Source organism: Solanum dulcamara, chromosome 11 (genome assembly GCF_947179165.1).
Source record: "Solanum dulcamara chromosome 11, daSolDulc1.2, whole genome shotgun sequence".
Lineage (NCBI taxonomy): Eukaryota > Viridiplantae > Streptophyta > Magnoliopsida > Solanales > Solanaceae > Solanum > Solanum dulcamara.
The window spans coordinates 50,844,732-50,869,175 of record NC_077247.1 but is presented as its reverse complement, the minus strand read 5'-3'; the positions used below and the strand labels follow the sequence as shown (position 1 = coordinate 50,869,175).

At 32.4% G+C, this 24,444-nt stretch overlaps 2 protein-coding genes across 2 annotated transcripts; both read right to left on the bottom strand.

Moving 5' to 3' along the window:
- Positions 1 to 749: 749 nt before the first annotated feature.
- Positions 750 to 1,121, bottom strand: LOC129872697 (uncharacterized). Its single transcript, XM_055947623.1, has one exon. It carries the CDS (start codon positions 1,119 to 1,121, stop codon positions 750 to 752), a length of 372 nt encoding a protein of 123 aa, XP_055803598.1.
- A 1,563-nt stretch (positions 1,122 to 2,684) lies between these two features.
- On the bottom strand, positions 2,685 to 4,829 carry LOC129874958 (trans-cinnamate:CoA ligase, peroxisomal-like). The gene is made up of 2 exons (XM_055950356.1): positions 4,520 to 4,829; positions 2,685 to 4,389 (listed from the first exon to the last, which is right to left on the bottom strand). The coding sequence occupies exons 1-2, from the start codon at positions 4,715 to 4,717 to the stop codon at positions 2,857 to 2,859; spliced, it is 1,731 nt and encodes a 576-aa protein (XP_055806331.1). The 5' UTR covers positions 4,718 to 4,829; the 3' UTR covers positions 2,685 to 2,856.
- Between the last annotated feature and the right edge of the window lie 19,615 nt (positions 4,830 to 24,444).

Sequence of the window (24,444 nt, the reverse complement as noted above, 5' to 3'; positions counted from 1 at the left end):
TATTGCTCCTGGGTGAAGAAAGCTCCAGGATGTTGACTTGACACTGATTTGCCTTGATTGGTGTTTGTCCTCAACTCTTGACCAATATTTTGTGAAAGTTCAACATGATTTGCATAGTGGAGAAATTTCTTATTAGACTTGAAATCTGAGGGTAACCAATAATTTTATAACACTAATCTTTGGAATGACCTTTGCATCCACAATGTTCACATTCTACAAATGTCTTTCTAGCTTTGTATCCTCATCTAGAAGAACTTGCATTACTGTCATAACCTCTACTAGAACTACCACCTGAGTAGGAACCAGGAAAGGTCCCTTTTGATGTACCTGATCCACTATTGTAGTGTGAACTCTTATGACTGTATAGTGTTGTGCCTTCTATCACCTCTAAGCTGGATGAGTTCGCTAGGTTTCTCTGATTCTCTTGATCAATTAAGAGAGCATAAGCTTTGATCAATATGGGAATATGACTCATCATGAGAATTTAACTCCTAGAAGATGAATAGAACTCATTTAACCCCATTAGAAACTGCAGTAACCCCTGATACTCACTGTGTTCACTAAACTTCTTTGATTCAGGACATGGACATCCAGGACAAGGCATGAGTGCATCATACTCATCCCAGAGATCCCTTAATCTAAAAAAGTAGTCAGCAATTGACATTGTACCTTGTGTGAGAGTGTGAATTTCCCTATGTAAATGAAATATTCTAGATTCATAGATCTTATCAAATCTCTCTCTCATCAAGCTACACCTTTCGTGTATCAGATGCATAGATAACTGAACTAAGAAGACCAGGTCGAACAACATTCATAATCCATGATAAAACTATTGCATTACATTTTTCCCATTGATCATGTAGTTCTGGCTCAAACTTAGACTTAGAAAACCTTCCATCTGCAAATCCTATCTTACTTCGACCTACCAAACCAATTCTAAATGATCTACTCCATAGAGTATAGTTCTCTGATCTTGTCAATTGCAGAGAAATTAAGGAGCTATCTGGAGTATCTGTTGGCTGCAGGAAGAGAGGGTGATTGTGATAAATCACAGGAAATGCAGTTGTGTTCATATTCCTAACACCATCACCAGATTCTTCATCTGCAACATTATTTGGCATTGTTGTGAATTTGACTTGCCATGCTTCCTTTTGATTCACCTCTTCTTTTCTTCACTGAGTGAATCTGAGCATCAATTAGTCGTTTCTAAATTTGAAGCTACGTATGATCGGAAGCTCTGAAACCATGATACCTCCATTAATGGAGGTTTAGCTTGACAAATTTATAGAGAAAGTAAGAAGAGAAAAGAAGGAAAGAAGAGAAAAGAAGAAAAGAAGAGCAGGAAGAGAGAAATGAAACTGAGAGCTTTGAACTAATCACTGATACATTGATTGTGATTACTTTCTCATCACACAATGTTACATCATATATATATATACACAGTTTTACTAACAAATTGATGCCAACTAGCTTGTAACTAACTTGCGACAGAACTTCTCTAACAAACTAATCACACCATACAACTTGTTAACTAACTTCTTTGCTCAACAGCTTGGCCTGCTGTGCGCGCCCATAAGCGAGACCCAAAGCTGTCAAATATACATCCAAAATAATGACAGTACGTAATGTGAGTGAACAAGGACCAATATCTTTCATTATGAGATGTATAGTATATATATATACAAAAAATATCAGCAATCCCTTATCCACATTTCAACCAATCATCTAATTCTTCCAGAAGACAAAAGAGAGCGAAAAAAAAAAGATAATTCTATCCATAAATAGTTCAAAATAATTTAATTTAGGTATACCGATAGTTTAAACAAATTTTACTACATCAGCTAACCCAGTGACTAGTGACCTTTTGTCCAAAGGACATCAATTGATATTTATTTTAATAAAAAATTATGTTGTATAGTTAGATAAAAAATTTAAAATAATATATATATTATATGTTGAATTTTCTTTAAGTTATCCTTGTGTTAACTTCTTTATAGCATGATTTTTTTGTGAAAAGTTTTGGTCCACCAGTAAGGGATTATCTCTACAAGTTATATGTAATGGGGTTACATATAGAAATCTTCGGAATGACCCTATAGTATATATTTTTTTCCTGGGCTAAAAATGTACTACTCTCTCTATCCCATTTTATGTAGCATCCTTTTCTTTTTAATCCGTCCCAAAAATAATGTCATTTTATTATAATACAAATATGTAGGACGAAGGGAGTAATATATTATTATTTACTACTATTACTTTTTCACTACTGGATGGATCAATGACCTGAATTCAAATAAAACAGTTTGGCATGATTCATTAATGTATTTTGTTTAAGTTGTCAATTACTTTTGTAGAATCTATGCATATCTTCTGTTGTTGTTAATTGTTCGTCTTTGTGATCCTCAATTCGTACGCAATCTTTGTTTTTTCTTCCTTTTTTTGGGAAATAAAACGTCATCAGCCAAATTAAAGATTATTGGAGACAATTATTTTTCTCGTTTGGAAAATGGGGTTATAGTTGTGTCGTGTCAGAACAAATTCAGTTAAATCATTTTTGGCCGTATAAAAATGGGGTCCAACTACACAATACTATAAAAAAAGCTATTGCACTTTAATATTAGTGCAATTTTAACATAAAATTGAAGTGCTTTTGTAAAAAAACATAACATGAAATTATAAACAAATTCGTGAAGTATGAAAAAAATAAATCTCCGAAAGACATGGCATAGAGTAAACTCCGATTACAGATGTGATTAGAAATAAACAATTCAGCTGCAACCAAAAGGAGAAAAAAAAGGAAGAAAAGTAGTAATATTCAAACACTTGTAAGTCTTTCTTTAAGCATTTTTTCAATCACTAAAGACGAGACAAAGCAAGAATCTGGTCATGACTTTGATCGTATGCTCGAGGCTTTTCCCTTTTGACTTGGCCTGATGACTTCTTGGTTGTTTGATCAAACACCACAAATGTCTTTGCCACTGCTCTCAAATGATTCTTCTGCACTTTCCCTGTTCCTGTTTTCTGCAATTCTTCCACAAATTGAACCTTCTTTGGTACCATGAACCCCGGCAAGTTCTTCCTACAGTGTGCTATGATATCCGATTCTTTTAAGTTGGAATCTTTCTTCAATATAACAAAGGCACATGGGCTTTCACCCCACCTTGGATGTGGCATGGCCACAACAGAGGCCTCTACTACATATGGATGTTTCAGTATTGCACTTTCTACTTCCACGCTGCTAATGTTCTCTCCACCTGATATGATCACATCTTTGCATCTGTCTTTGATTTCCAAGTACCCATCTGGGTGAATCACTCCCATGTCCCCTGTGAAAAACCAACCATTCTTGAATACTTCTGAATTTGCTTTTTCGTTTTTTAAGTACCCTTTCATTATGCTGCTTCCCCTGAGGCATATTTCCCCTGTTGTTTTCCCGTCACGAGGCACGCTCTCCATATTCTTGAAGTTCTTCACATCAACATCAGCGAGTGTTAGTATGCCCAGCCCCTGTCTTGCCTTTAACTTGGCCTGTTCTTCCCAGGGTAATTTGTTCCACTTGGCTTGAAACTCGCACACCAGGGCTGGCCCAGTGGCCTCGGTGAGCCCGTAGGCGTGGACCACGTGGAACCCCACCCTCTCGATTTTTTCGAGCAGTGGTGCTGGTGGGGGTGCACCCCCTACCAGAATTTGTACTGGGGTCATTATTTGGCGCTGCTCGTGCGGCTTGGCCTCGAGGATTATGTTGAGAACAATAGGTGCAGCACACATATGCGTTACTTTGTGTAACGCTATGTTGGAGTAGATTTCTTGGGCTGTTGTATTGCGGATGCAAACATTGGTCCCACCCCTTGCAGCTATTCCCCATGTGAAAGTCCAACCATTGCAGTGAAACATAGGGAGGGACCATAAGTAGACAGGCTCAGTACCCATCTCCCATCCCAAAATCAAACTCAAAGTGCTCAAAAAAGCACCTCTGTGGCTGTACACAACTCCCTTTGGCTCTGAAGTGGTACCTGATGTATAGCTCAAAGTAATTGGATCCCATTCATCATCAATATTTTCAAGGACATATTCAGGGTTGCCTTGGTACACCAATTGCTCGTATTCGAGCTCACCTAACCGGATTCCAGTAGGGGAATCGAGGTCATCAATGACAACGACAAGAGGCATTGGCATTTGAAAGTCGGACATTAGTATTTCAATGGCCTTTTTAGCTTTGTTGATGTATTCATAGTCGATAAAAAAGATCTTGGCTTCCGAGTGCTTGAGAATGAGGGCGACATTTCTAGCGTCCAGCCTCGTATTGATGGCGTTCAACACAGCCCCTGCCATTGGCACAGCAAAATGCATTTCTAGCATGGCCGGTACATTTGGTGCAAGGACCGAGACCTACATTGTTTTAATTTGGATGTGTTAATTAGATAGCGGATGTACTTTTCATAACATGTCAAACTAAACAAAGAATTATAGAATGTCAACAAGACATACATACTAATCACATTTAAAAGGGTACACTTACCACGTCATTCTTGACAATGTTTAAGGACCTGAGGGAGGAAGCTAGGCGACAACAACGCTTGTGGGTTTGGCGCCAAGTGAAGCGAATATTTGCATAAATAATAGAGGTGCGGTCGGCATAAGAATTAGAGGCTCTCGTTAAGAAGGTGAGAGGAGTAAGAGGAACATAATTAGCTCCACATTTAGGTAAATTGTCCATGGGATCTAAAAGGGCAAAGTGAACGGCGTTTTTATTTTGTTACTAATAAAACCGTATGTTTTGGAAATCGTTTGCAACTTTATATTTGGAGAGGTAAAGATGGGCTATAGAGTTTATGTAAGAATTGCAGCTGATGGGTTCTATTTATACAGAGAAATTTAGTCCCCTGTCCATGTGGTCCCCTAAATGGTTGTTTAGATGGAAATAGTAGGGAAATTACTGTGAATATGTAATGCTAATAGCATATGGCTTAACACACACACATCATAATTTAAACAAAAAGGACTTTGACATTGACTACTCAATGTCTTCAACAATTAATCTAAATCCACTTCACTAGATCCTTTCGCCCTTAAATTTTAACAAACATAGAAAAGAAAAGTGAACTGTTACTTGGGGGAGAAAATGACCAAAACGGTCCTTAGTGTATGATATTTGGTTCGATTTGGTCTTTAATGACCAAAACTCCTTTTATTTAAAATTTTGCTCTTTGCTAGATTTTTTTTAAAAAGTTTAAATATGACGGAAATAATTTTTATTGTATTCTAAAAGGTGATCAATTTGGTCTCAAGCCATATAAGTAAAGAAAATCGCTATGTTTGCTGTCAAAATAAACTGAGGCTCTCGGTATCTTCTCCATACACAACCTATACACAACCTATTCAGTGTAATCGAAGACATCTTAGACTTCCTTTATACTCCGGTGAATATATTTATCATAAAATTATAATTTTCTAAAAGTTTTTGCCCTTCATCTTAAGTCTTTTTGTGGCTATTCCAAGTTTAAATTATGAATTTTGATGTGCAATCTGAAATCGGCTCGAATAATACAAGAAGATATCTCTATTTTATAGTTTGATAGCTCACATTTAGCGCACATATCAAATACCTTCGTTTATTTTGATCTTAAAATAGTGATTATCTTTACTTATATGATTTAGGACCAACTCCATCACATTTTTAAATACATTAAGGACTTTTCCATCATATTAGCCATCCAAACAAAACCAAAACTCATACATTAAGGGCCCATTTGATCATTTTCTCTTACTTGGGGTACAAACAATTTCATAACATTGACATTGTTTGGAGGGTTTTGAACACCTGTATGTCGAGTTAGGGGGAAAAGATGGGGATAAGAGATTGTATAGATTCGCCAAAATGAGAGAGAGAAAATCACACAATCTAGATCTAGTAAAGTGCATCAAAGACGAGGAAGGTGAAGTGTTAGTGGATGAAACCTCTATCAAGCAAAGGTGGAAGCTTACTTCCACAGATTCCTAAATGAAAAAAGAGACAGAGACATTGTATTGGGTGATTTTGTGTACTCTCATAGTCTTTGAGACTTTGGGTACTGCAGGTGTTTTAAGGTTGAGGAGGGGGAGAGCGACTGAGCCCGATGAGATTCCAGTGGACTTTTGAAAAAACACTAACAAGACAGGTTTGGAGTGGTTGATTAAGTTGTTTAATGTTATTTTAAGGTCTGATAAGATGCCTGATGAATGGATGTGGAGTACTATGGTTCCATTGTACAAGAACAACGGTGATATCCAAAACTGTAATAATTACAGGGGTATCAAACTACTAAGGCACACTATGAAGATTTGGGAGAGAGTGGTGAAGATGAGGGTGAGGAGAGGAGTGTCAATTTCAGAGAATCAGTTCGTATTCATGCTGGGACGGTCCACTACTGAAACAATCTATCTTATGCGGAGACAGGTGGAGAAATTTAGAGAAAGAAAAAGGGATTTCCATATGGTGTTCATTGATTTTCAAAAAGCTTACGACAAAGTTCCGAGGGATGTTCTCCGGAGGTGTCTGGTGTCCCGATAGTGTATATTAGGGCGATAAAGGACAAGTATGCTGGACATATTGTGTTGCTATTGCCTTTGATTATCGCCGTACTTTGCTAAAATTATAGCTATAATTATTGTTCGTGTCTGGTAAATTTTGCATTACATTTTATTTTTATTTATTTATTTATTTATATTTATTTTTTTATCTTATTTTATTATTATTTTTTATTATTTTTTTGATTTATGCTACATAGATTGTTTTTCTTTCATACTTGGAACTGTGACTTTTGAGCCGAAGGTCTTTCAGAAACAGTCTATCTACCTCCATGAGGTAGTGATAAGGTCTGCGTACATCCTACCTTCTCCAAACTACACTTGTGAGATTTCACTGGGTATGTTGTTGTTGTTGAACATAACAATGCCAAGAAAAGGGTTGTTAGTTTGCGCAAGACAAACAAATATCCAATGGTCATAAAACTTGTGGTGACTAAAAAAGATGTCAGAAAACATTTTATCGAATTCATCTGGAACAGGAATTTTAATTATTTAGTTGGTTTGGTATTTAAATATTTACCTTGTTGGCGAAATAAAAAAAAAACAATTTTACTTGCTAGAACACCCAATTTTTGAATAAACAAATTTTAAAAAATCATATAGCACAACAGAGGAAATGACAAAAAAAAAATATTTTTGCCTTGGGGTAGATTTTAAATAGTTCTTTGATTATTTTTGTCTTCAAAAATATTTAACAAATTTTAGCTATAGAAAACGAGAATTTAGAAAGAAAAAAGATTTACCAGTCAAGTCCCAAAAACTGCACCAAAAGTCATAATACATTAGAATAGAAATAGTAGAAATTACATTTCAGAAAATTGCAACAAACTTCAGAAATAGATTAAAAGTAACAAATATTGCAAAACCTGCATCCCCAATAACCGTGAGGTCCCTTTTAAAAAAATTATCACAATTTTCATTGAATCTAACCATCAAAATTTGTTAAATATTTATGGAACTCAAAAGTGATGATTTTTACCAAATTTAAAGGATTAAAACTGCTGAAAAATACTATTTAAAAGATTATTTCAAACATATTTCCATACAAAAGAGATCATTCAAGAACAGAAAAGAAAGGAACAAATACGAGTAGGAATGAGGAACTATTTAGATGGCTGTATATGAAAGCATTTGACTTTTAATAGATATTTTTTTTAGTGCAACACTGATTATGACATTCAGTGGTAAATTCCCACTAGAGCTGTTGGATGTTTTTTCAGTAACAAGATACTGCAGATTGTGCAAACTTTTTACACACTTTTTTTTTTCCTTACACCATCAATATTCTCCTATTATATAAGAGTGAGTTTAAGCAGCTTGATCGTTTAATGCGCTACTATGAATATTGAAATTTTCTACACAAGTGTAGCCATGTAAATTCTTTGTCTGAATTATAAATTATACGTTATTGTTCTAAATTTTTTGTTTATTAATATTAATAATATTTATCAAATAGTCATTTTACACTCAATGAGATGATTAATCAAATAATGTTGTTACAAAACTATGTAGTATAACTTAATTTAGATCAAAACTTTAAAATCTTTTAATCAACATTACTTAAAATGAAAAATATGAACAGATACTGATGTGCACAGGCTTTTCCTCACTGGTATTATATAAGATAAACTTTTTACAATACTCCCCATCCCAAGAGAAAAAGGGAGACATCCAATACAGAAAGCAATTGATTACGACCCTCCATCGTCTGTTTGACACTTGTTATGATTCTCACCATACAAAACCAATAATAATTTAGAATCATACTCCCTCAAGTTTCAAAATATCTTTCATATTTTATTTTTCGGGAATTTAAATCTAATTAGTGATTTGATAAATTTTGCAAATTGATGTGAAGAAAAAGAGAAATAGCAGAGTTTATAGTATAAAATTATGATGTCATTGTGATTGCAAAAATGGGATTGGAAAAGAAAGAAATGAAAGTGCGTGAAAAGTGAAAAGACAGAATGGTCGCTGCTATAAAGCAATACTAATATAATGCCCATTCCACCAATATTCTTTCTTGTCTACTTATTATTTGAGTAATGGATATTTGGTGAATTTGTCAGAAACTTTCCAAGCACTTTGGTGGAAGAAATATATAATGCCTAATCCCTTCTCTGTATGTGTGTGTGTGTTTTTTTTTCCAACAATTTTTGTTGAAGATATTTGGAATAATTAATAAAGCAAGTCTAGCTCTTTGTCTGTTCCTTTCTATGAACTTTCATGGAATAAGAAAATTATTGAATTTGACAGAGATAACAACCATAGTCTTTTTCTGAGAAATGGTCGCTCCTTCAATATTATGATTGAGTCCACCAACTCATATCATAAATCAATAGAAAATGTACGTATAGTTTGAAATAATTTTACCACTTTTTATTGGAGTAGTTTTTTTAGTACTAGCTGAATGTAAAATAATGATTTTGTAAGTGCGGCATACAAAGGGTCCGTTAAAGACGAGATCAATAAATAATACCTTTGTGAGATAGTTAATATTATACCGAGGACATACTATTGGTCCTAGTTATTTTTGAGGGTTCGAGTGAATTTGGGATGTCGGAATGGAAATTTGAATCCCTAAATGGCTTTCGATAGATTTGAGATTCAGTGAAAACCTTTTGAAAAACTTGTAGCCAAGAAAAAACTTTCGTAGACTCTCCAAATAATAATAGTAATATTATTCAATTCGAGATACAAGGAATACAAAATTCAAAAGTACATGTATTAACTATAACTCTTGTGACCGGAAAGACCACGAAAAGTATAATCGGAATATATGTTGATCAAAGTAGAAATTTACATATAAAACAAGGACAGTTAGGCATGATTTTCATTGACTAGAGAATTTAGCTTTTAATAATAGAGTCAACAAATATATTATTAGTGTTCAAATAATATATACACACTTGACTTAGGTATATATATATTAGTAAGCAAAAGGACAAATTGCATGCAATAACAAGTTGTTTTTGCTAAAGTAATTGATGACCTTTAAATACAAGGAGGGCAGTCCTATTCTTGATCACATAAATGATTTTCAAGGTGTTCTTGATCAGTTGTCAGGAATGAGTGTCAATTTTGATGATGAAATACAAGGACTTTGGCTTCTTAATACTCTACCAGATTCTTGGGAAACTCTTCGAGTTTCTTTAACAAATTCTGCTTCCGGTGGTAAGGTTATTATGGAATATGCAAAAAGTGGTGTGTTGAATAAAGAAGTCAGAAGAAGATCTCAAGACACATCCTCACATTCAGACGTTCTCTTTACAGAAGATCAAGGAAGAGGTAAAACAAGAGGTTCGAGAAATAGAGGTAAAAGTAGAAGCAAGTCAAGATCCAAGTATTAAAATATTTCATGTCATCATTGTGGAAAGAAAGTACATATTAAAAGATTTTGCAATAAGTTGAACCAAGACCTTAGAGAAGGAAAGAAAGAAGAAAATAATGGAGACAATGTTGTTGTTGTTGTCCGAGATGACCTTCTCTTTGCTTGTGATAAAAACGTCATCAATTTTGTATCTCAAGATACAAGTTGGATAGTGGATTCTGGAGCTACATCGCATGTCACACCGAGGAAAGACTTCTTTTCATCTTATACTCCTGTTAATTTCGGCGTGTTAAAGATGGGTAATGCTGGTGAGGTTAAGGTGCTTGGTATTGGCACAGTTTGTTTGAAGACCTATCTTGGTACAACGTTAGTCCTTCAGAATGTCAAGCACGCTCTAGACATTCCTTTAAATTTGATCTTTGTAGGACAACTAGATGATGATGACTATCATAATGACTTGTTCAATGGCTAATGGAAGCTCACCAAAGGCTTATTGATTGTAGCTCGCGGAAGAAAACATTCAAATTTATACGTGACACAAGGATCAATTCTTGGAGACTCTATAAATTTGGTAGAAAGTGAGATTTTGTCAAAATTATGGCACAAGAGACTCAGTCATATGAGCGAGAGGGGGATCACATGTTTGACTAAGAAGAATTTGCTTACTGGTGTGAAACAAGCAAAGGTGAAAAGATGTGTTCATTGCTTGGTTGGGAAATAGAAAAGAGTTTCTTTTCACAGTCATCCTCCTTTAAGAAAGTCTGAACTACTAGAGCTAGTACACTCTGACTTGTGTTGTTCTTTTAAAGTAAAATCAAAATGTGGTGCACTTTACTTTGCAATTTTCATTGATGATCAATCTCGCAAGTTATGGACATATCCTTTAAAATTCAAAGATCAAGCACTTGATGTGTTTAAGGAGTTTTAAGCCTTATTTTAGAGACAAATTGGAAAGAAATTAAAATATATTCGCACTGATAATGGTGGTGAGAATATAGGTCCCTTTGATAACTACTGCAAAGCGCAAGAAATTCGTCATCAAAAGACTCCTCCCAAGACGCCTCAATTGAATGGCTTGGCAGAAAGGATGAATAAAACTCTTGTTGAGAGAGTTAGATGCGTGCTTTCAGAGGCTAAACTTCCAAATTCCTTTCGGGAAGAATCACTTAACACTGTTGCTTATGTTATTAATTTGTCTCCCACTATTGCTTTGGATGATGATGTTCCAAACAGAGTTTGGTTTTTAAATGATGTCTCTTATTATCACTTGAAAGTATTTGAGTGTAAATCTTGTGTGCATGTTCCAAAAGATGAGAGATCAAAACTGGACGTTAAAACTAAGTAGTGCATCTTCATTGGTTATGGTTAATATGAGTTTTGATATCGCTTTTATGATCCAATTGATAAGAAGCTTATCAGAAGTCGTGATGTTGTGTTCTTTGAAGACCAAACAATTAAAGATATTAATAAGACTGAGAAAATAGATTCTCAGATTAATGAGAGCTTGGTTGATGTTGATCCAATTTCTAGTACTGACACATCTTTTGCACATAAAGGATTCCAAGATACTAATATCGATGGGGATCAAGATCAAAATGATCATCAGAGTGTAGAACTTAAAGATGCTCCTAGTAATGATGTTATAGTTGATCATCCACCAACTCATATTCAAATGACTACTCCAGATGCTCCAGAAACCTCTTGTAGAAGATCTACTAGGGAGAAGCTAAAGTCAACATGTTATTCTCCTAATGAATATATACTTTTGACTGATATGGGAGAACCTGGAGATAATGATGAAGTCATGCTAGATACTTATAGAGATAAGTGGATAGAAGCCATGAAAGATGAGATGAAGTCACTTCTTAAGAATGGCACATATGAGTTAGTGAAGTTACCGAAAGGTAAGAAAGCTTTGACAAATAAATGGACTTTTAGAGTAAAGCAAGAACAACATACATTTGCACTAGATATAAAACGATGTTAGTTGTCAAAGGTTTTGTCCAGAGAAAGGGAGTTGACTTTGATGAAATTTTCTCTGCTGTTGAAAATGTCTTCGATTCGTATGGTTCTAGGCTTAGCTGCAAGTCTAGATTTAGAGGTTGAGCAGATGGATGTCAAAACAACTTTTCTTCATGGTGATTTAGAAGAAGAAATTTACATGGAGCAGCCTGAATGTTTCGTGGTTAAAGAAAAAGAAAACTATATCTGCAAATTGAGAAAGAGTTTGTACGGCTTAGAACAAGCTCCAAGGCAGTGGTACTTAAAGTTTGAATCTGTGATTAAAAATCAAGGATACTTCAGATTATTGTGTATTCTTTCAGAAGTTCTCTGATGATGATTTTATTATCTTACTACTTTATGTGGATGATATGCTGATTGTTAGCAGAAATAAATCTAGAATTGTATTCCTTAAGAAAGAGTTGAGCAAATTATTTGCAATGAAGGATTTGGGGCCAGCAAAGAAAATTTTAGGCATACAAATTCATCGAGACAGAAAGAAGAAGGAGTTATCATTATCCCAAAAATAGCACATTGAGAAAGTACTCAAGAGATTCAATATGACAAAAGCAAAAGTGGTTAGTACTCCTCTTGCTAAACACTTTAAGTTTAGTACGATCCATAGTCCATCTACTAATGAAAAGAAGAAGGAGATGTCATGTATTTCATACTCTTCTGCAGTTGGTAGTTTGATGTATGTTATAGTTTGCACTAGATCAGATATTGCATATGCTGTTGGTACTGTTAGCAGATTTCTTTCTAATCCTGAAAAGAAACACTGGAATGTAGTGAAATGGATACTAAGATATTTGAAGGGCATTTCAGATATGGAGTTGTGCTTTGGTAGTGGCAAGCCTGAACTTGCATGATACCCAGACTCTGATTTGGGAGGCAATCTTGACAATTCAAACTCCACTTCTGTTATTTGATCACTTTTTTGGGGGGTTATTTCTTAGCAATCTAGACTACAGAAGTGCATAGCTCTATCTACCACAGAAGCCGAATATATTGCTATCACTGAAGGTGCCAAAAAATTACTTTGGACGAAGGAATTTATGAAAGATCTTGACTTTGAGTAGTCAAGGTTCGTCTTATTCTGTGATAATCACAGTGCTATTTATCTCACCAAGCACTCCACCTTTCATTCTAAGTCCAAGCATATTAGTAGAAAGTATCATTGGATTAGAATGGCCGTGGAAGAGAAATTATTTGAGGTTGAGAAAATACACACTGATGACAATCCTTCAGTTATGCTTACAAAAGTGGTGATCGTAGAAAGACAAGAGTTTTGTAGAACAGCGACAGGCATGAAGCCTGTCAAGAGTTTCTCCACTTGAAGTCCATTTGGCCCCTTGGCTTGAGGGGGAGTTTGTTGGGCTATGGCCCATGTTCCATCAAAAGGCCATAGCCTAATCTTATTTGTAAAAGGATTGGAATAATTCTCCTAATTTAGTTTCCAATTTTATTTGAAAAAGGATTGAAATTATAATCCTATTTGGAATTAGTTTTGCTTTAGAAAAAGTATCATTCTATAAATATGATGATTTGAGAGAATTATGCAATGGCTCATTGGTACTGTCTTTGATAGACATTAGGCACATAAGAGAGATTTTTTTTATAGAGCTTTCAACAAGAGAGAGGAGAGAAGAATAGGGTGTTTTCCGCAACAGTTTTGCCTCTCCGACCAGAAACCTTCAAATTGCGTTTTATGATTAATTAACCGTTGGATTGGGATGAAAGTTTTACTGAGAGTTCCTAACATCTTAGTGTTTGATTTGAACGGTGAAGATCGGATTTGAAGGTCAGAAACAACCCAGTTTAGGTCCCGAATAGTAGCTCTATTTTGGGTGGTTTTCTTCCTATTACTTTTGTTGGTATATAGCTATTGTTTCTCATTGCTTGGCAATTGTTGTGTAGCCATTTAGTAGAATATTTGTAACCCTCTTATTGTTATAGTGATGAAATTTGGATTTCAAAAATCCCGTGGTTGTTACCTTCGATTTGAAGGGTTTCTCCACGTTAAATTTGATGTTATTTATTTTCTCTATTTTCGAATTTGCATCCTTCCGCCATAACAATTCTTACTTAACAAACTTGAAACTACCGAAGGAAAAAATGTGGGTTGAGATCAAGACTTGGTCTTCGAGTGTTTGGGTACGTACGAAGGAAAATGTTTTTAAGAAAAAATAAGATTTTTTCATTATTTCTGATATTTTGTAAGTTAGCTTAGAAAATTTCTGCTTGTGAAGTTTGTTAAGTAGGAATAAAAGAAAAAGTCACGAAAGGGGTTTTATTAGTTGCATGTAAAAGCATGGAATTCAAAGTTTTCTTATTCACACTTTCTTTTAATACTAATTAAATAATTATTGACCCCTTTTATTAAAAGCTAGATTTTGTAGTCAATGAAAGTCACGCCTAACTGTACTCGTTCATGGCACCATATTCTAGATTATATATACTACTAGTTTAGTCAAATTATAATATGAATTCCAAGATAGTAGTCTTTCTATTACGAAATACTAGTATTATAGTAGTTCATACTTTTCTTGCGTTTTTCTAGTATTTCTCATCCTCTTGGTCCCATGTAGTGCCGATAAAATGAACCCATATTTTGGTAATCCGTTCAATTCACTCATATTTTAATAAATTAGGTAAGTAACTTATTACATAGATAAAATATGGGTTTAAATCCATATTCAATATATATAAATATGAATATTTATGGATAAAATATGGGTAAAAATATTTTCAGATCAATTTATTATTCTGAAATTTAGGAAAAATGACCTATCGCCAAAAAATAAAAAAAATATTTTTCAAATTTTTTATTCAACTCATACCTCAACTTTCCACCATAACTCAAGTCTCAGATACCAATTCGCGATACTAATTCAAAATCCGACATATGCTTCTTGATTCGAGACCGACTCTCGATCTCGATTCAACACCCAAATCCCAAGTTTCAAGTTAGGTCAGGATTGGATCCCAATTTGGATGTCGGGTCCAGGTTCAAGGTTATAGGTCGAATCTCCGATCCAGTATCGGGTCTAGAGTCCGGTGTCTGGGTCGGCTTCCAAATCGGGTGTCAAATCAATACGGTTTCAGATCGAGAGTCGAGGTCCCAAATTAGATGTCAGGTTTTGGTTTCAAATTGGTCGTCGAGATCAGTGTCGAGGTCGAATCCCTATTCGAAAGTAGGATTCTGGATCAGGTGTTAGAGTCGGGTCCCAATTTGAAAGTTGGGACTTTCATCGAAAATCGAGGATCGGGTCTCAATTCGAAAGTTGGATTCCTGATCGAGTGTCGGAGTCAAATCCCGATTCGAAAGTCAAGTCCCGAATCGAGAGTCAGGATCAAGCCCTAAATCAGACATCGAGACAGGTCCTAGATCCACCGTCAAGGTTGGATGTTAGGATCAAATCAAAATTTGAAAGTCGGATATCAAGTCAGATATTGGATGAGGTCCAATTCAGAATGTAATTCGAATAGAAAATCGAGAGTAGAAGTCAGATCTAGGATTGAATGTCGGGGTTAGGTTTTGAATCAAAATTTGGGTACCATATCCGGTGTCTGGGTCAAATCCTAATTCAAAAATCGGGTTCCTGATCGGGTGTTGGAGTTGGGTCCCAGATTAAAAGTAGGAATTGAGTCCCAAATCATGTATTGAAATGGGGCCTCTGATCCGTTGTTGAGGTCGAATGTCGGGGTTACCGATTTGAAAGTCGGTCTCGAATTGGATCCCAATTCAGAAGTCGGGTCACCACCACTGATTTAGAAGGATAAACATTTTGCATATGTTCGACTTACTTATTAAATGTATCTTAAAATTTTATTAAATTCTGCAGAAATTCAAATAAATTCACATAAAATTGACAGAGGGGACCATTTAGCTTTCTATTGGGGGTAAGGGGGGAGGGGTATAGTTGTGGGCTGTGGGCTGTTTTCCCCTCCACTTGTATTTCAAAATATTTTATAAAATGGAATATTGGCACTAAACAATGAGGAAGGTGGAAGTAGAAAAGAGGACGACTTTTTTTGGAATTTAAATTCTACAATAATAATAAATGTTATTTATGTCTAAACTTTTTCACGAAACTTCACGGTACGTGAAAATACAAGGAAAACATCGGTACTTATTTTTAATTCCTTTATTTTGTGTTCAAAGGAATTGAATTTAATTAAGAATAGAGATAAAGTCAAGAAATAGTTTATTTGCATGTGGAAGCATGGAACTCTTTGTCATGCAATTTCTTGCATTTTCCCTTGTCAATTCAAACCGTTTGTTGTAACACTAATTAAATAATTATTGTTGACCCTATTTTTAAATTAGATGAATTTTGATAGTCAGTAAAAGTAGTTCCTAACTGTCCTTGTTTAATTTATGCATGGTATAGTACTATAGACACTAGATATTAATTGTTTTGCTCATTCAAAGTCCATATTTATATAAGGGTCCAACTCACGCATGACTCATTTTTTAGACTGCAAAACATTTTTCATCATTTTCCATGAAAGTTTGTGGTGAAAACTGATAAACTTCATTAATGGAGCTTTGTAAAGTAGAAAATGAGCTGAGAAAGATAAGAGAGAAGAGAGGAGAAACTAATGAGAGAAAGTAGTCATTTTGAATCCTCCAATACATGTGAATAGCATGTGTATTTATAGATTACACGTGGAAGTTATTCTCTAACTAACTATACTGAAAAAGTGCATATTTTTATGAATTTTCCTATTCAACAAGAATTACTTCATAAGTTAATAGTGAACTAAATCAAATGAAAAATAATCTTCATTTCATCACAATAAATGTAAAGTTTCACCTTACAGACATAACACCAAGCATCTTAGGTTTATAATTCACTTCAAATTAGAATAAAATACATTTAAAATAGATAATACATGTACAAGTTGAAGGGGAACCTTGGAGTAACTGGTAAAAGTTACTGTCATGTGACCAGGCAAGGTAAGGTTGTGTACAATAGTAATTAAAAATACATACACTATCATATTACACTCACATTCACCATACTCACACGGTCAAGCACATATAAATCAGTTTTATCAGAAGATTAAAAAGAAGTAAACAAAACTGAAAGAGAGAAAAAAAAAACAAGTGAGGAAAAAGAACAAGCAGAGGAAGCCAAATTAAAATTTTAGTTATAAAATATATAGTATTAAAAAAAACTAAGAGAAAATAAAAATACACCAATGAAATCCAAACGAAAAAAAGAAAGAAAGAATAAGTTGACCCCACAATCTTAAGCTGAGCAAAGAAACGAAACGAAAAAGATCAATCTAAGCAAGTAAAAAGAAAAAAATAATGAAATTAAAGCAGCTACAAATGTGATATTAAAAAAATAAAATAATTTGCAATACGTGGTAACATAAAATACGTGTTATTCCGAAATATAAGATGTAAAATTGTAATTTACAAAAAATTAAAAATGCCCTTTATGTACCACTAAAAATTTCACTTATTAAATAATGAAAGTAGAAGTTGCATACAATTTTCTTATCTGTAAATCGGGAGAAAAGTTAACTGAGCTATAAAAGTGAGATTCAAGAAAAGATTGTTGCAATACCACATGATAACATAAAACATCAGCGCATTGAATCACTATTTCATAATTATTCAAATACATGTTATTATGAGATAAAAAATTAATATTAAATGGTAATGAAAAAAATATTAAAATATCAAAAGTGCCCTTTGTGAATCAAACTTTCACTTACATAATAAAAGCAGAAGCACATCGTTTTCTTCTCTCTAGTTCTGCAGAAAAATTGACAAAGCTATAAAAGAGAAATTCAAAAAAAAAAAAGAAGACTTTTACAATACCACATAATAATATAAAAAATCCATACATAAATCAGTCTTTCACAATTACTCAAATACGTATTATCAAAAGATGTAAAATATTTGATTGTTAAAATACCAGAAGTGTCATTTGTATACCACTAAAATTTTCATTAAGTAGTAGAAACTAAAATCTTCTTGATTATACTTTAGTCAAATTATATACGAATTCTCTAGTTTTTTTTTTTTTTTACTAATAAGTTGTACTCTCTTCGTTTATTTTTATGTGCCATTTTTCACTTCATGATAATTTATTTTAATTAATTTTTAAAGTCAAGTTGAATTAGGTTGGTTCAATATTCAAAATTTTTATATTAAAAATTATACAAAAAAATATTATAAATTATAATTATTTTTATATTAATATAATAAAAGAATATATTTTAAAATATTAATTAAAATTCATGTAATTTAACTGAACTCAAAAAAACAAAATATGATAAGTAAAAATTAAACCAAAGAAGTATAATATTATTAGTGGGAGCTATTAGTGATTGAGAAGAGAGGGAAAGAAAAAGTGAAGTCATAGTTCTGATTTGCACTTGCGTTATCGACAATTTGAAGTAGATTATAGAATAATATAATATTATATATAAAAACTAAATTGTTATGATTTTTTTTCTTGTTTCTATATGTGAGATAGTAACCTTATTATATTGTTATGTCCTTTCTATTTAGTTGGACTTAACAATTTTAATTCTAATAATATAAATAATTTTAAATTATGTATATATTTAGATTGTATAGTAATTAATATAGATTGAATTCGACGTTTTCTCTGTCAAAATTGAGTAAGCTTGTTGTCTGATAATTTTTTATCTAATATTATAATTGTCTTTAGGAAAATATTTCATTTTTGCCCTTGATTGCGTTATGAAATTAAAGCCTATGAAGAATTGTAAATCAATTGAAAAATTTTAGGAATAAATTTGAACCTTTTCTCGCATACGAGATAGTTTGCCAATAACAATAATATAAAGAGATAAATATCAAAAACACATTTGAACTATTTCCTTTTTTTGAGATACTTCACTCTCTCTTTCGTCACACTCCACATCGATAAAATATAGTTTTGACACTTATCTTTAATATAAATTGAGTAAAAATATAACTACAGACAAATTAAACAATTTCAAATATAGTATATGGATAAAGTTGAACCTTTTCCTTCGGTAAAAAATAAAATAAAGATGTACTTTAATTAAACACTTCTTATACAAATAAAATTATTAGTGATCTTTTCTATATATATATAATTTATATAATAAAACTCAGTGAAAAAGGTAGCTCAAAATTAATTGGTTTCTTCAGTCATCTAGTTAAAAAAAAAAAAAATTTAAAAATAATTGTAATATAATAGGGTGATAAGGACCAGTGTGTTCTAAAGAAATTCTTGGAAAACATTTTTTCAGCCATCTAGCTTTCAAAACATTTTTCTCTGTCTAAAGAAATTCATACGGAAAATGCAAGGAAAAAAAAGAAACTTATTTTTTCAATATTCCAAAGTGAAATTCTCGAGATGGAACACTTCAAACAAAAATAAAATAAAATAGAATGTGATGACTATTAATCCTCATCCACCAAAATGCTAGGAAGTTTTCTGACAATTTCAAACATCATATTATTCTCAATAGACAAGAAAGAACAATTGCGAAGAATTAGTGGAAGACAATATAACATGCTAAATAGCAGTCCAAATAAGAATGACCTAAAAACTTAGGGTGCTATCCAACTTTTTGATGTTTGATTGATAATAACCCCGTATAGAATCTCCTAATTGTTACAGAGCTACTAGAAAGGGATTTTTATATTTTATCATTCTTTAAAAAGAAAGTAATATAGCTCTTTAATGAGTATATGAAAACTAAATTTTATAAAAGGAATTGATATTCCGTATTAATTGTTTCCCAAACTTTTTTTTGAGATACTATTTATTTATTAAATTAATTTAACTTTAAAAAAAAGTAAAAAAAACTATTGTTTTAAAAAAATTATTTATACCGGACTCATGCTATAAAAGGAAGCAAGTGTTTGTTTGCTAATAGGACTGGGACCATTTCAATTGTTGATTTGAAATCAATATTATGTTTAAGAATCGGCATAAATTTCAATTTTCAATTTCAAATATCAAATTTTCTGAAAAATTAGGATTTTAAATGTAAATCTTGATCCATAAGTTTATACTTTATAAAAATTGATTCATCATTTAAAATTTTATAAAACAAAAGACTCATGTTCGACATGAATATATCGTATGTTATGTGTAAAAGGATTATATTAAAAAGTTGATTATTATTGTTGATTTTTTGGACCATCGAATCCTTGCAAAATCATGTATATTTAAAAGCTTGTAGTAGTATGTAGTTGCAAATATTTTTTTATAAAAAGTAACATGGAGATATCTGATTTATTAGTGTGGCGCTTTAAAATATTTCAATACCTTATTTATGAATTATGATTTGGTCATTGATAAAATTATTTAAGAATTGAGAAATTTTTAATAGTTTTCACAATTAGTAGGATTTTCATGTTTATAAAAATACAACTTTAGAAATTCAAAAATCCACAAGTTTAGAAAAACAAATGTAATAATGTACAGCACAACGAGTTTAGTGTAATGATGTATAACATTGAGGGAGGTTGAGGGAGGTTTTTGAAAATTATTCTAAATGCAATTAACTTATTTTTAAGTGTCATGTCATTTTTTCAATACAAAATATTAAAATTTAGGTGAAATATATGTTTTAATTAACTTAGTTAAACTTGAATGACTTTTATAAAATAAAACATAAAAAAATAACCTTTCATATGATAAACTTTAAAGTTGTCGTATAACTTTCATGTGGAAAAAGAAAATGACTTTTTGTGATAAATTTTAAAATTTAATGACTTTTATTTTAAAAAAAAGTATTTTTATATAACAAATTCAAAGTTATATGATTGAAAGTTATTATAGAGCCCGTTTGGATTGGCTGACCAACTTAAAGCCCCTTTTCAGCTTTTAGACGTGTTTGTCTAATGCTAACTTTAAGCCAGAAAGTTCTTAAAGTCGGTCAAAAATGAAAAGTTAGGATTCCTAACTTTTTTTTTCTAAGTGCTTAAAGTCATTTTTTTTTACCATGGAAATTACTTTTATATCCCTTATATTTTAACTAAATTTCCAAACTACCCTTTTTATTCTTTTAACCCTAAAATTCACATAATTTTCCTCATTTAAGCACTTTTATCCAAACACTCAACTGCTTATTTATAAAAATAACATTCAGCACTTTAAAGTTCTAAAAGCACTTCATACATAAAAGTTACTTTTTTTAAGGTCATCCAAACGCGTTCATAGTGTCATTTAATAGAATTAGTTCAAAGTTGGATGTGGCTTCAAAATGATGTGATGGATCCCATATATATTATCTGTCATTAACTAGTCTTCTCTTCTTTTTTTTTGATAACTAACTTTCCATTAATCACCAAAAGTGTTTTTTACATTCCGTAGCAAGCTAAAACTAAGCATTGCTATCTCAAACAAAAAAAACAAATCAGATCCACAGCCTACCCTAAAAAACAAAACTTTGAACTAACAGACTTATTCTAGAAGAGGTTCTGACACAACTAACATATATAATTCCTCTAGCTATAGCTTTCCGAGATTGATTTCGTTTCTCAAATATCCTTATATTTCTTTCTTTCCATATCTCAAATATCCTTTTGCATTGTTGATTATCCATTGCATATGTTCATCCCATATATTAGCATTATAGGTTGAACTTTGCATCCAAGATAGTATCCTGTCCCATAATCTTCTCACATATGTGCACTGTACAAAGAGATGCTCCCTTGATTCCTCCTGTTGTTTGCATAAGCTGCATGTTTTCTCTACTTCAATCCCCCACTTGCTTAGTCTGTCAGTTGTCAACATCTTACCATGCAGTTGTAACCAAGTTGTGAATTTAGATTTTGGTCTAGCTGCATTCAAAAACATTAGACATTTCCAAGGCACTGTAGGTTTGTCCTGTATCATATGATTATATATATGTCGAATCAGACTCTTGGCAGGATTGCTGAAGGGGATTTGGTTCATTAGTCTTCTTGCTTTCAATATTTTCCTGATCATCCAACTAGCCTGCTGTTGTATTTTTGTTGTGCTCATCTTGCTCCTCTTTTATGTAGTATGCATGGATCCATTTAATCCATAATTTATCAACTTTATGTTTCACATCCCAGTAATTTTTTGCTATAGCAGCCTTATTCCATAGCCTCAGATTAGTGATATTCAGGCCTCTCATACATTTAGGAGAACACAAAGTTTCCCAAACCACTAGAGCTTTTTTAGTGATTGTGTTGCTCCTTGACCATAGATAGCTCCTATAATATGCTTCAATCATTTTTATCACCTTTGCTGGTATCATAAAGAATTGTGCCCAGTAATATGATAGCTTCTTGGCTGTCCATGAAGATATTCTCTTAGTGATCTTTGTGATGAGAGGTTGCCATTGGATAAGAGAAATTTTTTGAGTACTGAGAGGAATCCCAAGATATTTGAATGGAAATTCATCCTTGGTGAATCCCAATCTAGCTAAGATTTCTCCTTGTTCATCTTGTGAGACACCCCCAAAATATACTGAATTCTTTTCTTGATTGGCATACAGCCCAGATGCCTTGGAGAAGTCATTAAAACATTGTTGCATTACTATAGCTGATTCTAAATCCCTTCTTGAGAATAGAAGGAGATCATCTGCAAAACATATATGGCTAATTCTCAGCTTACCACTTCTTGGGTGAAGCTTAAACTCCCTATTTTCTTTGAGGTTATGGAGTAGTCGATTCAGATACTCCATGGCAATTGCAAACAGGAAAGGAGACATAGGATCACCTTGTCTTAGCCCTCTTGCAGCATCAAAAGGGGGGGGGGGGTTGTTTTATCATTAATCATGACAGTGTAACTTACTGTATTAACACATTCCATCACCCAACTGAGAAATCTTGTTGGAAAACCAAGTCCACACATAACCTGTTCAAGATAGATCCATTTCACAGAATCATAAGCCTTCTGTAAATCTATTTTGATCATACACTTAGGAAATATGTGTTTTCTGGTATACCCCGTTACTATCTCACGAGCAAGAATAATATTATCTCCTATTTTCTTCATGGAATGAATCTTGCCTGTGCTTCACTAATCACAGTAGGCATAACTTTTTGTAGCCTGAAAGCTAAGATCTTTGAAATGATCTTATACATAACTGAGCAGCAGGCTATATGTCTGTACTCTTTGAAATGATATAGGGCGAATGCTATAAACTATTTGCAAAAATATTTTTTTTGTCTTAATTTATGTGATATTATTTTTAATTATTTGATATAAACTTTTTAAAAATATATAAAAAAATTTAAAATTCATAGCCTAAAAAAAATCTTCAAATTTAACATCATTATAAATTATTCTATGAAATAAAAAAATATTTTTTCAATATGAATTAAAAAGAAAAATATATCACGTAAATTGTGACATCTAAGTAAGCATTTGGCCATGTGATTTCATCTCATGATTTCAAATCATGAGATGAAATCAGCGTTTGGACATGCAATTTTACGTTGATTTCATATCATGAGATGAAATCCCAAATTCACCAAAAATCATGATTTGGGAATTTCAAATCATGATATGAGATTTTTCAAATATAAAAATTGACCCACAAGTTTATATTTTTTATAAAAATAACCCATATTTAATTTATATATATCTACTAGCCATTTGTTTCATATGTAAATAAAATTTATAATTCATATCATTACTTGTAAAACCGTTTATATCTCATAATGATTATTCTCAAATTCAATTCTTAGTTTACCATTTATATTCATCAAATTCATTATTTATGATCAAATTTATTACTACTAATTTAAAACAATATTTAATAATAATAAAAATTCATCATTATGTTGAGTGGAAAAGACTAATCACTATGGTCGGTGGCATTAATTGCAAAAATAATTTCTTTAGCTACTAACAACTTGAACACTAGAACTTATGTTCAATTTTTTTTTTTATTGAATTAATTAAAGTTTGATCAATAAATGTTGTATTTTTTTAGAATAACTTTGTGATAATATATAATACGATTTTACAAAATTTTGTTTATCTGGTAAGATTGTATAAATAATAGAGACAATTTTGATAATTTTACAACTTATGGAATTTTTATGTTTATGAGAAAACACACAATACAAAAAGTTCCAATTGTATGTCCAAATAAAACTTCAATTTCATCTCATTATTTCATATCGAACGATCAAACGGACCCTAAATATTACTAACACTATCAGGATCGTTTGGTAGTTGGTTAAAGGTACGAGTATTGATAATGGAAGAATTAGTCATGAGTAAATTTATGTATTATTTAATGTAAATATTAGTTATGTAGATTAGTTAAAAAGTTGAGAAGTACAAACATTATGTTGGAAAATATTCTGAATTCTGTGGAGTGCATGTGTTAAATAAATTATATAATAAAGGCTCACAAAAATAATCTTCTCTTGGTAGTTATGCCCCCTATGGAGCTGCTATGTGAAAATAGTTGACGTGTACGTTTTGACCCTCGTGATACAATATGGGACAAAAAGAGAGTAATTTTCTTTTGTTTGTTTCCTTCAATCAACAACCCATTTTATGTATGTATAAATTATTTTCTCC